This window comes from Ascaphus truei, chromosome 4 (genome assembly GCF_040206685.1).
Source record: "Ascaphus truei isolate aAscTru1 chromosome 4, aAscTru1.hap1, whole genome shotgun sequence".
Lineage (NCBI taxonomy): Eukaryota > Metazoa > Chordata > Amphibia > Anura > Ascaphidae > Ascaphus > Ascaphus truei.
In genome coordinates, this window is record NC_134486.1 from 85,109,313 (window position 1) to 85,123,586 (window position 14,274).

A 14,274-nucleotide genomic window follows, 5' to 3' on the forward strand; every position below is an offset into this window, starting at 1 on the left:
CTGGAATTTTTGACTGGGTTGTGTTCGTGCACAAGAGGGATGTTGACATTTAATTAACTACAGCTCATCCTCCTTGTAACGCTGTGCTTGGGGTCCAAAGAATCGCATCGCGTTATAAGCGGGTCGCGTTAGAAATAATGTACAATTATTAGTGTACAATGTACAATTGTATGCATTGTACAATAAAGTATTTAAGATACTAATAACCGTGTTGCAAAGTATTCATAAATACGTAAATTGGGAGCCACACTTGCATTGCGTTATAAGCAGATTCGCGTTGTAACGGATCGCGTTATAACGGGGTTGCCATTTTGACAGCAATGCTATTGTCACAACTCTCACTATGCAGCATGTGACCGTGTTCTTGACTGTTCTTTCATACTTCAGAGAGCCTTATAGAAAGCATAATTATTTCTGAACATCGGAAGGAAGCATAGGGAAGAATTCTGGCAAAGGTGGATTCGATCAAACCTGCACATATAGTTAATCCGGATCTTTGCAAAGTTGCAAAAAAAAGCACTTGTCTTATTGCATGTAAGAGTCTGAATGCTCTTTAGTTACTGTGACTACAAAACAACAGCAAGTTGCTTCCCTGTGTCATCCTTGTAAGACAGATATTGTGGTTGCTTAGTTAAAAATAGGGCTTTGTGTGACTAACTGCTGTATAACAGTAGTGATAAAGTGACAGTCATCTTATTTCATAAGAACAACACCGAACACCTTCAAACAGATGTGTAGTGGTGCTTGTCCTTGTGACACGCACGTTACTATCACCTTAGAATGAAAATAACCCAGACATTGTGAGCTGTAGAACTAGGACATCTGTTGTGTAGCCCAGTTCGGAATGTGACTGCTGATTCTGTTCTACCAGAAATGATGTGTTACTGCAAGAAGGCACACTCTGTGCTTTTCTAAGTTTGGTGGGCAGTTTGTCGTGTTGGGATGCAAAGGGTATTCTTTCCTGTTGTGGTGGATGAAAGATTTGAACTATAAGAAAAAATGAATATTGATATATACCTTTTTTTTGTATGAGAAAGAGGTATGAAAAAGTTACCGTTACTGTTAGTTGTTGTGTAGTATTAAAATAGAAAGGGCATTCATCATCTCTTCTGTCATAATTTAAAACGTCATCTTTTCTAGCCCTTTTTAATTAGGTTGTGCTATAAGTGTTTATATTATAATGTCAAAAACAATGTGTGAATAGGGTATTCACACTACTGTAAGTCTTTCAGAGATGCACTCAGTGTATATCAGTAATCAATGGTTTACGTAGGACTCGGTGAGTCTAGGGACACCAATGTCTCTGCAGTATCAATATCTAATATATGGCCCTTAGAGTATAGATCACAAATGACAAGTAGTGTGCCACACTATTACCAATAAAAATGAAAACAATAATATTTTATTTAAACAATAACAAACATCGGCGAAAGTGATTATATCTACCCGGTGAATAAATGGTTAAAAATCCCCACAAGTGAGACAGTTGCATATGTTATCATATATTGGTATATGAGGAAACCATATATTAGCACGATGACTAGTAACCGGATCAAGTGTTAGTGCAGAGTGGGTAGATACATGTGGTAATCCACAAAGTGCTAATACAGGCATACCCCGGTTTAAGGACACTCACTTTAAGTACACTCGCGAGTAAGGACATATACTGCCAATAGGCAAACGGCAGCTCACGCATGCGCCTGTCGTCACGTCCTGAACAGCAATACCAGCTCCCTATCTGTACCGAAGCTGTGTGCAAGTGGGGAGCCTGTTACACATGTGTTATTTACATCAGTTATGCACGTATACGACGATTGCAGTACAGTACATGCATCGATAAGTGGAAAAAAGGTAGTGCTTCACTTTAAGTACATTTTCGCTTTACATACATGCTCTGGTCCCATTGCGTACGTTAATGTGGGGTATGCCTGTATATGGTATACCCTTATATTACAATGCCATAACTTTGTTTGTATCCGTTTTATAATATGCATGTATAATACTAATGTTTGCTTTGAACTTGCCTAGTTGGAACGCTGACTTTATTCAAACTGACATCATTCATACTGTATGACACAGCAAAAAGTCACCTTGCCCTTTTCCTTTTGTTCTCCAGTAGTTGAAACCAAGCTTGAATAACCCGTCATGCTGCATTGAAGACTCGGTTAGCTCAAATATCAGTGGATAGGTGTAAAGAATGATGGCAGACTTTAAAGAGGCAATCCTTCCACTCCCCTCTCATTTTTTTTTAATACAGAATTGAAGCAGAGGGTCTCCGAATCTGAATCCCATTAATTTCAGCTCCTGGACCCCATGGTTCTGGAGGTACTAATTTCTGTAGTGGGTGCCGGTAGCCACTCCAGGGTTCAATATATGGCTGCTTTTCAAAGCTAGGTAAGAAAACGAGTCAGGGCACTGCGGATTTCCTCGAAAAAGAATTTATTGAGCCAACAACACAGGCGACATTTTCACTACTCTAGCAGCCTTTTTCAAGTAGAACAGTCGAAACGTCACCTGTGTTGTTGGCTCAATAAATGTATTTTTTGAGGAAATCCGCATTGCCCTGACTTGTTTTCTTATCTGGATCTAACTTAGGATCAATAACAGGTTTTCCCTGGTCTCGGGAGCACCAGTAAAAGTTTCGCATTTATTTATTTTTTGGTGTGCAGCAATTTTGTCTATATTTTGCTTTTCAAAGCTGCCAGGCCCTGCGGGCCAATAGGAAGCTGTGACGTCACCCAGTGTGGCTTCCTATTGGCCCATGTGCCCAGAGGGCTTTAAACGGCAGGAAATACTGGCACCCCCTTGAGAGGTAAGTATCTCCGGAAGCAGGGGGTCCCTGGAGTTGAAATTAACGGGGTTCAGCTCTGGAGACCCCCACTTCAAACCTGTATTAAAAAAAAAAAATAAACACCCCGGGTTGGATTGCTCCTTTATTAAGTCCAAGGTGCAATTGAAAACCTCATTTACGGCTACCTAAAGATAATAGGTTATTGTTTTATAGGCTCCTATATGTAGGTGAGTCTTTCTTACATTTTTATATAGCTTACATTTTAATATCTATCACAAAAAGAAACAGGGTTTGTCTTTAGCACTCATTGATTACAAATCTATTGAAAGCATTATTTGTACAAAACTGCAGACATGATCATAAAACAAAAACTATGCACGGGTCTGGAGAGAGATGATTCTACTCCTTGCTTCAGCTAAATTGCTCACCTTCTGGATTTGTACATTAATAAACTCCACAAACTTCACACAATTTCTGTCAACGAAGCCGACATTGCACTCGAGAAAAGGTCAGTATATTTCTGGCTAACAAGTACAGTGCTATTTGAACATATGTCTGTTACACTTTGTACTGTATTAATCACAATCTTATTATGCTGATATACTACTAGATGTAGTGAACTATTTGTAACCCCACCTTGCCTGGCCCCTAGCGAGTTTTCATCGTATAGTTTATATATTTGGCTTCCTCAGTGTACCTTATCAGGGTGCAGCCGGGTGGTGATGGTGAAAGGATGGGCGTCAGGGACTTTGTAGGTATGAACAAGGTGGTCTTTATTTACATTACATAGTAATATAGCTTCTTCTGCAGATACATTACTGCATTTCTGGAGAGCCACATTCCTTGAACAGTTGGTTGGTTGCTTGGCTATATATCATCCTATGGCATTCATATTCTATTACTTCCAGGGTCCATACCTTGGGCTACACTTCCCTATCTTTTCTAAGGAGGCCTTGATCTTTGCTCTCTGCCCTGCCCATCCCATATGCATGCTTCAGTGCTGAGGTGGCAGGGGTAGATCCTTTTAAGTGTGCCCCACTCATTATTCCCTGGGGATGCGCACCATAGGAATGAGTCAAAGGGGCTTCAAATTACTACTTCTTCATGCAAGTCCCAGAGCTACTATTTGGGTAACCCCTAGGGGACACAGGCCTCTCGCCTGGAAGCCTGTACTGCTCTGCTTCTCTCATTCTAGGGAGCCTTACTACAAAGGGTACTTCCCTATCTGTGAAACAAAGACGGGGATGCCTACCCTGTGCTACTTATTTACATTTTCTATATACAGGTGAGACCCCTCCACTGTCTCCCCTCCTATTTATAACCTCTCTCCCACTCCCTGTCTCTAAACAGAAATGACCCAGCATATTTCAGAAGCAGTGTGTGGCCAGGTCCCTGCCTGGTCACTTTCAACATACTATCTGAGGCGGCAGGTGTTCAATATCTAACTCCTTGAACCCCTTACACCCACATGGAAATCCCAAAAGGGGGGTTTCACTCCTATATGAGAGTTATGGGTAAATTATGATTTACAGTAAAATAAAGTGAATCACTGGGATTTATAGACTTGCATTAAATTTGAAGCCTTAAAAGAGCGTTATTCTGTCAGCAAAACTAAAAGAAGTCACCATGGTTAGAACGCATTTTGACTAATAATGCCACCTGGCAAAGCTGACTACAAACTATGCGAATGCTCTACCATATCTTGTGACGTCTATGGAGAAAAACATCTATCTGTGCATAAAAGATACTACAATGATCTTGCGTCTGTTTCTTTTTGTGATACAGTAGTTCTACATTATGTTCTGTGCACCGCTTTATATACAAAATGTTCTTTTTGATGGCTGTTATTGGAGGTACTTGAACTATGCTTCTTGTCCTTGTTTGTTTGGGAATTTTAATATCACTTTGCATATTATTATTTGAAAATGTTCTTTCTCCAACCTTACAAGAAGAGAGGCTACGCAAGGCACAACAGATTTTCCAAATAATCTAATTTATTAAGCCAAACAGAAACTCAACGTTTCGACCTAATGGCCTTTTCAAGTGCCATTATACCTCACTTGAAAAAGACCATTATGTCGAAACGTTGTGTTTCTGTTTGGCTTAATAAATGAGGTTATTTGGAAAATCCGTTGTGCCTTGCGTAGCCTCCCTTCTTGTACTGTTGGATCAGCTGCAGTCTCTTATCCAGACGCAGGAGCACCGGTAATTACATTATATTTATTCTTTATTGGGTGTGCAGCATTTACCATTTTTCATATTGACTTTCTCCAACCTACCAATCAGTAAAATGTTTTTATTTTTCCTACGGGGAAAAAAAAAAGAAAGCGTTCAGAAACGTGTCACAGCTAATAAAAAGCCAAACCTTATTTACTATTCGCTATAATTTCTTGGAAATAGAACTCTTACCTGTAAATAATTATATATTTTTTGCCATTTTTAACATGGGGGTGAAGCAGGGGTTCTCCATTCATTTCAGCTTCGGGTACCCCCTGCTTCCAGATACTTACCGCAGTTGGGGGTGCCGGTCGCCGCTTCGCTAGGCTGTCAGGGATCCCGTAATGGCCGCATTTCAAAGCTCCCGCCTCCTGCGGGCCGAAGCCATGACACCATCCCTTCCTAGTGGCCCGCGTGACGCGGGAGCTTTAGACTTTGCAGAGATACCGGCGCCCCTTTTGGAGGTCTGTATCTCAGGAAGCAGGTGGTCCCTGAGCTGAAATGAATGGGGGTAGCCACTGCTTCAAACCTATGTTACAAAATAATAAATGAAAAAAGCGCACAAATTGCTCATTTTAAGGGGTGATTGTAGTAGGGGCAGGCCCTTTTTTCTTTTAAACTTTTATTTTTATTTAGTTTGTTTGAGCGTGACAATTTTCATGGAAAAAGGAGAGTAAGGATAAATAAAACAAAATATGCAATTAAATGAAGGCATCTTAATTTCACAGAAGATCTATACATATATATCAGATTTGACACTGGACAATTCTCATTGTTCTAAAAGAATCCAATAAAGCGGTTTAAAAACAGCCATCCAGTCATTGAATGTATTGTGTGTGAAGTACCACAGCAGTGTCCTAGTTCGAGATATTTATTGCTTATCCACTGATAGTCCATCCAAGGTCCCTCCATTGGGACTTTTCCAAGGGTCTCTGGCCAGCTTTACTGGCAACTCACATAACCCCTCGTTTTTTTTTATTCTTGCATAAAATCCAAGGAAAAGCAATATATACACAAACTGCTATTGATAATATGCTAGTGACTTAAAATAGAATTGCTTGTTTGAGGGGGGAAATGTAACCTGTCTGATGTGAACATTATGCAGTACATTGTACTAAGCGTCTTTATAATTCCCCTGTCTCATGGTTATTTATTTGCCTTAGAGAAGAGAGACCACAGAGGAGTCTAACCTATGTACCCAGATGTTGTCGCCTGTTCGCGTGGCCCCTGCTGTCCCCCTCCCCACATAGTGATTACCAGCAGGAGGCGCTCTTACAGAATAGCTCCCTTATTGGTTTTTGGAAGGTGTTAAAGAGCATGAGGGAGAGGACAGTGGGAGTGAGCAGCTGTACATGGCGTTCCCCTGCCAGAAAAGTATAGCCGCACCCAGGATTTTCTTCCTATTGCAGCATTTTAACTTTCAGAAGAATCCCCAACAAATAATGCTGTTAGAAGTTTCTATTTCACTAATAAAGCATCCAACTGAGCATTATTATAGATTACAGCAGCGGTGTGCGCAAACTGGGGGGTGCGCCCCCCAGGGGGCGCTAGATTTTCTGGGGGGGGGGCGCGACAGTTATAGAGGTCCCGTGCTCTCCCCCCAGGCATTTAAATTAATTGCCGGGGGACCGTGCGAGGCCTCTATAACCTCTGGTAACCCGACGTCAAATGACGCCGCAGGGTCACGTGACATCACATTACCATGGCAACATGATGTCACATGACACTGCGCATCATTTGACGCCAGGGGCGCGAGGCACTGAGGAGAGCAGACAGGGGTGCACACGGGGAGAAGTTTGTGCACCCCTGGATTACAGCATAGTGTCAGAGCAAAATAGCTCTTAGCTCTTAGCTTAGATGTGCCTTTCAATTTGTATTCTCTCCTAACCCTTCATCAGGATAGTATCTAAATAACTTTTAAAGCTACAGTTCAAACAATATGTGGTTTTTTTTGTTGTAATAAATCAGTTCTATACTATGAGAAAATACGTGTAGCATTTAAAAAATAAATGAAAAAATAAATAATTTTAAAGACATTTTTAATGTAGTCTAATGTAACAAGCAATTTTTGTTCCTATAGCAACCATTTACAAAGTCACATCCCCTTCCCGTTCAGAAACCTTTTTGAGCCCTGCCCTCTCTAGCAGTGAACCAATTGAATCTAGTGCCTGCCTGGTCACATGATCTCCCTCACAGAACTTTGGCTGTCAGTGCAGCAGAAGAGAACCTAAGATGCATTTAGTGAACCCCCAGCCGAATTTCAGTGATCGATTACAGGAGAACGGATCGACCAGCAACTTAGCTAATCACTTGTCAGTGTATAGATTGTATTGATGCACATATTGAATGGGGGGAGGGAAAACCCATAAAAAAAGGACAGCTTGAACTGCAGCTTTAAGGGAAGCATGAATGGAAATCATTCCCTACATTAGCGTTATTGCAGACTCATTACTGCCAATTCTTTCTATATGGCGCATTATAGTTGTTGTATTTGTGATGAAAATGCACCAAGAATGTTCTAAGTAATCAATATATTTTTCTTCTTCCTTTTTTCAAGAATGACAGAAGATATGAAGTTAACAGACTTAGAACTTGGTAAAATTGCAAACAGTATACAGGAGCTACTTTATAGTGCCTCCGACATCTGCCATGACCGCTGTGTTAAGTTTCTGCTGGCAAGGTCCAAGGTAAAGGACAAAGCTCCACAGTGTTCGTGTGTGTGTCCTGGTTTATACGGTGCAATATCTCATCCTCTAATGAAGGAAGAAAATCTCTTTAGAAACCATGTAATGCAAACTCTTCATAATATGCTTACACAAATAGGCAAAATATACTTCAGAATTCAGATTTGTTTGTAACCATTGCCACTGAGGCAGCTCATTAATTTCTCAGTGTTGATCGAAATAAACCATGTTTTTAGGCCCCAATTGACCCCTTTTGAATCTCCTGTTGAGTAGGACTAGACTTGCATTTAAATATATATACAGAAAGCCACATTATTTGCTTCTTTGTGAGTCATGTTATGGTGGATTTCAGACAAAAAAAAAAATCCAGGACAACATTTGTCAACATCCAAAGGTGGTATATACTAGCTGCATGATGTCTTGAAGGGGATTTTTTAATGCAAATTTGTGATCTTTTTTTAAAATTTAAATTACAAAAGGAAAAAAAAGATCTGTTTTGAAATCTTTGAAAGCAATGTTGACGAGAGATACTCCAACCAGATTAGTGAGATCCAGCAGGCCTGTCATGGCTGCGAAAGGAACATGTCATTCTGGCTCTAGAAATGCCATTTTCCATTGCTGCTTCCAAATTCAATACACCTCTAACTGTGAGAGATCACTCTAAATCTTATCTAAATCAAACAGTGTTACAAGAAAACAGGGAGGCTGAACTATTCTGGCAATGTGTAATCCTCCTCCCCCTATCCCCCCCAAGAAAAACTTCTACAATAGCTGTTTGTACAACAGAAAACCAATAAAATACAAGCATTTGCACTAGCCTTTGAGAGATCAGATTCATCAAAAAAATGTCGCTCTTCGGCTTAGGTCGTCACACAGATTTCCCAACAACTGAAATGCCCTGATGCGTTTTGCAAGTAACCGCTTCCTTGTCGGCTTAACTCATCAGTTTTGGAATTGATCCTCTCATGGGTTACAAGAGAATAGGGAGGTAAAACTTAACCAGTCTTTCATAGTCTTAACTCTTATGAGAGACACTAATTTCATCAGCTAAAAGTAAGCCAACCACAAGATAAGCAATATATTTTCAGGGTTTATTGGGGTGACCGTATTGTGATGGCTTTTCTGAAGATATGTCCCTCTGAGTTATCGACGAATGACTCTTTTTTTTTTTTAAAACATTTTTATTATCAGGATGGGTTTCTTGAGAAGCTGACTTCCTCTGAGTTTGTGACCCTCTCACGTTCAGTGGAAGCCTTTGTCTTGGACACTGAGAAGATCTGTGGTAGACGAAGCACATCGTTGCGAGGAGCTCTTCAAAGCCAAGCAAACAAATTTGTAAACCGGTTTCATGAAGAAAGAAAAACAAAACTGAGGTAAAACACTTTGCTCCTTTAAGGGCTGTAAAATTGTAAAATACCAATCTAAACTGGTTTATTTATTTATTTTTAACATGGAATCGAAGTAGGGGGTCTCCGGAGCTGAACCCCGTTGATTTCAGGTCCGGGTACTCCTTGCTTCCACATTTACTTACCTCCAAAGGGAGTGCCATTATCTCCTGCAGTTTAAAGCTCCCGCATCTCATGGGCCAATAGGGAACCGCACCAGGTGATGTCACAGCTTCCTATTGGACCCTGGAGTGGTTACCGGGACCTGCTACAGAGGTAAGTATATCCGGAAGCAGGCGGTCCCCGGAGCTGAAATTAACGGGGTTCGACTCCAGAGACCCCCCTGCTTCAATCCGGTATTTAAAAAAATGCAACACAACATAGATTGTGACTAACAGGTCCCTAAAATATGCACTCAATGTGGAAGAATTCAATGTGTCTGGGATTCAGATATCCCTCAGGACCGGAATACGTGGTGAATCGCCCCCACAAAAATGTCTGGAAAAAAATGGCCAGGATTGCCGCTTTAACATATTTACTAAATGTAGCCTTAGGCTAAGGCCCCGCTCCCTCAGTCAGCGCGCCCGCACTGCAGACAGGCGCGGCGCTGACAGACACAGACCGCGATATGCGGTCTGTAGGGAGCCGAGAGATTGAGAGGGGCGGGAGTGGGAGGGAGGGAGGGGGGCGGGCTCTGATCGTGGTGCCGTCCACCCCCGCACACACATACATATACACGCACACGCACACGCACACGCACACACATACATACACACACACATACATACACACACACATACATACACACACACATACACACACACACACTTTAATAATTACACAAAGCTCCTTCCCTGCTCCCCGCCCAAGGCGCCTCCCACCTAGCTCCTTCCCTCCCCTCGGGTTCGCAGCCTTAGAGATCTTACAAAATACATCTGTTGATGCGTATATTGTACGTACTTAGCCCAATCTTGTAAGGTGCACTAATTTGCATGGTTATGTATTGAAATAGAATCATATAGTCACATAATTTGTCCTCTTTCGTATGAAGGTGTGTTTAAAATGAAGATTGAATTACATTTATCCTTAATAGTTTTAACAGTTTTGTTACGGCAGGCTGTACAAAATATTTGGCCACGAGACAGATTGCAAACTGCTTTAAGAGCGCCAGTGGTGAATTAGTTCACAAACCGCTACATCTGGGTACCATTCAAAACTGTGACACGATTTCTGTCTCACGTTGTTTTGGAGATAACTATCCTTCACCTAAGACTCTCTTTATTAGTCTCTTTGTAAAATATCACGTGCATTAACTGTATACCTCCAGAAATTATATGATGTGTATTTAGATATATCTATATATCTATCTATATGTGTGTGTGTATATTAGACTACATACCGTGTATATTATACCGTCTAGTGCAATATAATATTCATAGTTGCATATAATATTCATATACTGTACATAAGTCTGAAATGTATTGGTGGGCATCTTTTATGTTGTGAGCATCTGACTGTTGGTTGAAGCAGCACTTATCAATGCACAAACACTCCATATGTTCTGTACTTATGCTGGCACGCCGGAAATGTTCCGCAAGATAACATTCCTTAAAATGTTTTGTTCCCTTCAGCCTCTTGCTAGATAACGAGCGCTGGAAGCAGGCAGATGTCCCCGCTGAATTCCAAGACCTGGTAGATTCTATAACAGATGGCAAAATTAGTTTACCTGAAAAGAAATCTGGATGTAAGTTCTTATGTACATATATTAAATCAAGTTTTCCGCAGAGCTCGCATGAAGTGGGATGGTGCGGCAGGGAGCAGCAGCATGGACAAAGTATTATTATCTGTCTTGCAATAGCTCTTGTCTTAACCCTTTCCACGGCCCCTCCGTCACACTGAGGTCACGTGACTGCGGCGGCCATTTTGAAGGCCACTTAAGAGGTGGGATCCTCCTCCGTTTTCTCACTAGTTAAATTGCATCCTGCGCTCAGTGGGAAACGAGGAAAAAACAAGCCCATTGAGCAGGACGTAGTCGCTGGATCGTGAGGTCCCTGGGGTGCCTGTCCCCATGAAATCGTAACTATGCCCTGGGACACTCCGAGGGTTAAAGCATAATTACAGCATAGACCTTTTGCAAAAGAGATCCAATGAACTTTCTACCTTTATTTAACATAAACAGATTATCTTGCAATCTGACACACGTACCATTGTGTTTACATCACCACCGATATGTTTGAAAAGCCAGTCCCTCCGACGACCAAAGTGAACGAAGAGCAGGAACGTGTTTAATAGAATCTTAGACAAAGGACTGTGATTGGCTGAAAACTGCCATTGATTTGAATGCCGGCGGCACATGGAATACACTACATCAAAGAACTTACAATCTAATTTCCATATGAAAATCTGTGCTAAGTCCAAGTATAAATAATATAGAAAAGGAAACTTGTTAATGATAAGGATCGACACTTATAAATAAATATGACTAGTGACGGCACATATATACAAATGTCTTCCCTTGAGGTAGCAGGAACAGTCGATGGGGTAAATGTTATAAAAAAAAAAAAAAGGTACAACTGATTAGCGTGTGGTATATAGGGGACTTCAGAGGTTAGTAGAATGGGAATTCCTGAAGCTTCTCTGGATAATGACCATATCCAAAATGAGACTTAAAGAGAAAGAAGGGGAGAAGTGCATGCTCCCATAGCGTAATACGTACTTTTAATAGAAAAAAATGGTTAAAACAGGTGAAATGCACTTCATCACGGTGTACATTAGGTTGCCATTAGCAACAGAATGCATTGGGAACTCCGGCGCCCTGAGTCAGGACGCTGGAACGTAGTCTTCTCGGGTAAGGTGGACAGAGGCGGGATGCAGAACGGGAACTGGACGAACGCTGCCTGATGTTTGGAATCTCCGCCTGGAACCATAGAGTTACCTCAAATAAGCTGTTTATTCCTCTCACCTTTGTGAGTGCATATCATATGTTTTAACTATTTCTTCTATTAAAAGAACATATTACACTATGAGAGCATGCGCTTCTCTTCTGCTTTGTCTTTACATCTAATTTCCACGCCTGAGGATTAAGTAAATAAGTATTTTAAATCTCCAACCAATCAACGTATAATCTGTTCGGGGGGGGGGGGGGTTGTCTCCTACTCATCTAATATCAATGATGACCCCGTATCAACTGTACTGCTGTGAAACATTCTCTGTCAATGACCTTTTGATATATTAGTAAATTGTTATCATTTTCTCTTAGATTACTCTTTTCTAAGGAAGAACAATCCTAATTGTATAGTCTTAGTATTAATATAATGAATTAATTAGTTAACGAAGGTGATGCCTGCCAGATGTAGGAACTTCTCCATTGGATTGTTCAGTTGGACGGGTTTCTAAATTCAGAATTCTCACATTTGACTTCCTGTAGCCATGATAGTAACTTATTTTCCCATTTCTAGGTGCAGAAGAAAGGAAACCAACAGACGTCCTTACAGTTGATGGTCAAAAGTATGCTGTAATTGGGTAAGCTGTTATTTAAAACGATATGTTAAATCATTCGGTAACGTATTAAAATTGGGTTATATAAACTGTTTCAACCTCTCTCCAACACTTTTATTTCTTTGTAGGACTGTCCTGCTTTTGATAAGAATAATTCTGGAGTACTGCAGCTGTGTAGACGACATACCTTCTATAACCACGGACATGCTGACACGCCTGTCTGATCTATTAAAGGTGCAACATATTTTGTAGTGTTGATTCTTTAGGGTCAAGAACCTTCTCTTGGCAAATGTCTGTACTTAAGGTTTTTACAGCTGCGGTTTGATCAATAACGTGCTACCCCCATATCTTTTGAGTTTCATAGCGACACCTTTGTTTCCATGAATTTGTTTGGCTGCATATTTAGTAAACGTGTACAAGCCTCTCTGGCCACCGCTGCTTTTGTGAACCATGCTTTCCCCATGTATGTCACCTATTTCTAAACCAAAACTGTTCTCTAGAAAGGTCTAATACCAGGAAAGAAATGTATTTTTGTGTGCTTAGTCATAGCTGGTGCTTCTTTGGAATAAATAGGTTGTGCACAAGTATTTCCTCCTCACTGAACTTTTGTAAAATGGGGTAAAGGTGTTGCCATAAATAAGCATTTCATGAAAAGAATTTGATTTAAAGATAATGCAGACAATGTAGCAAATATTTGTTGAAACAAATGTCAAATATGTACAGTAAGTTCAGCGGTCGCTGCAGATTTCTGCCCAGATGTGTGTTGGGGACAACATAATAATAATAATAATAAAACCGGGCTTTCTCTAGCACTAAATTCCTTCTTTTCTGATCTTAGATTTCATCTTCATAATTGATTGCAAAGTGCGCTCCACCTTGAATACAACGTTTAATGACTTTGTGTTTCTGTAATTTAAACACCGCAAATAATCCGTTGCTTAAAATGTAGATGCAATATAAAATTCTGGTGGGACTTGATTTGTTCTTCCAGTTTTGTTCCAAAGATTAAGAAACTGCCATGCAATTAAGGTTATGGACTGTGAGACAAAAAGATAAGCCAGCTTTTGACAAATTTGACTATTCACAAAGTACAGTACAAAGTTCAAACCACAGTTTTCTGTGACCGTTAAAGACAGTGGTGGCCAATATATTCTCCACCAACCACGTGGTGAATAGGTCAATGAATGGTGGCGAGAAAGTATCCTTTTAAGGGGATACACTGGGGCTCAAGGGATGGGATACACTGTAGTCTGTGTTAGAACCTGGATACATAATAGTATCAGTTCTTCACTGGTATATAGAGCAGGGTTTCCCAAACTTTTTTTTCCGTGACCCGGTTATTTTTTAACTTCTTTTTCGTGACCCACTAAAAATGTTATCGCCTATAGGGCCTGCACAGACACACACACAGCCACTGATATACACACACACACAGACACACACACACACACAGCCGCTGATACACACACACACAGCCACTGATATACACACACACGCGCGCACAGCCACTGACACACGCAGCCACTGACACACACACTGATACACACACAGAGCCACTGATACACACACACACGCAGCCACTGACACACACCCAGCCACTGACACACACGCAGCCACACAGACACTGCTACACACACACACTGATACACACACACAGAGACACTGCTACACACATAGAGACACTGCTACACACACAGAG

The 14,274-nt window shown here is 40.9% G+C and overlaps 1 protein-coding gene across 2 annotated transcripts in view; it reads left to right on the forward strand.

Annotated features, from left to right (window-relative positions):
- VPS54 (VPS54 subunit of GARP complex) overlaps positions 1 to 14,274 on the forward strand; it is an 85,250-nt gene that overhangs the window by 56,777 nt on the left and 14,199 nt on the right. For both annotated transcript variants that reach the window (XM_075596133.1, XM_075596134.1), the window contains 5 exons: positions 7,566 to 7,695; positions 8,884 to 9,065; positions 10,709 to 10,821; positions 12,536 to 12,599; positions 12,704 to 12,809. In XM_075596133.1, coding sequence (XP_075452248.1) covers positions 7,566 to 7,695; positions 8,884 to 9,065; positions 10,709 to 10,821; positions 12,536 to 12,599; positions 12,704 to 12,809 — 595 coding nt within the window. The remainder of the gene's footprint in view (positions 1 to 7,565; positions 7,696 to 8,883; positions 9,066 to 10,708; positions 10,822 to 12,535; positions 12,600 to 12,703; positions 12,810 to 14,274) is intronic.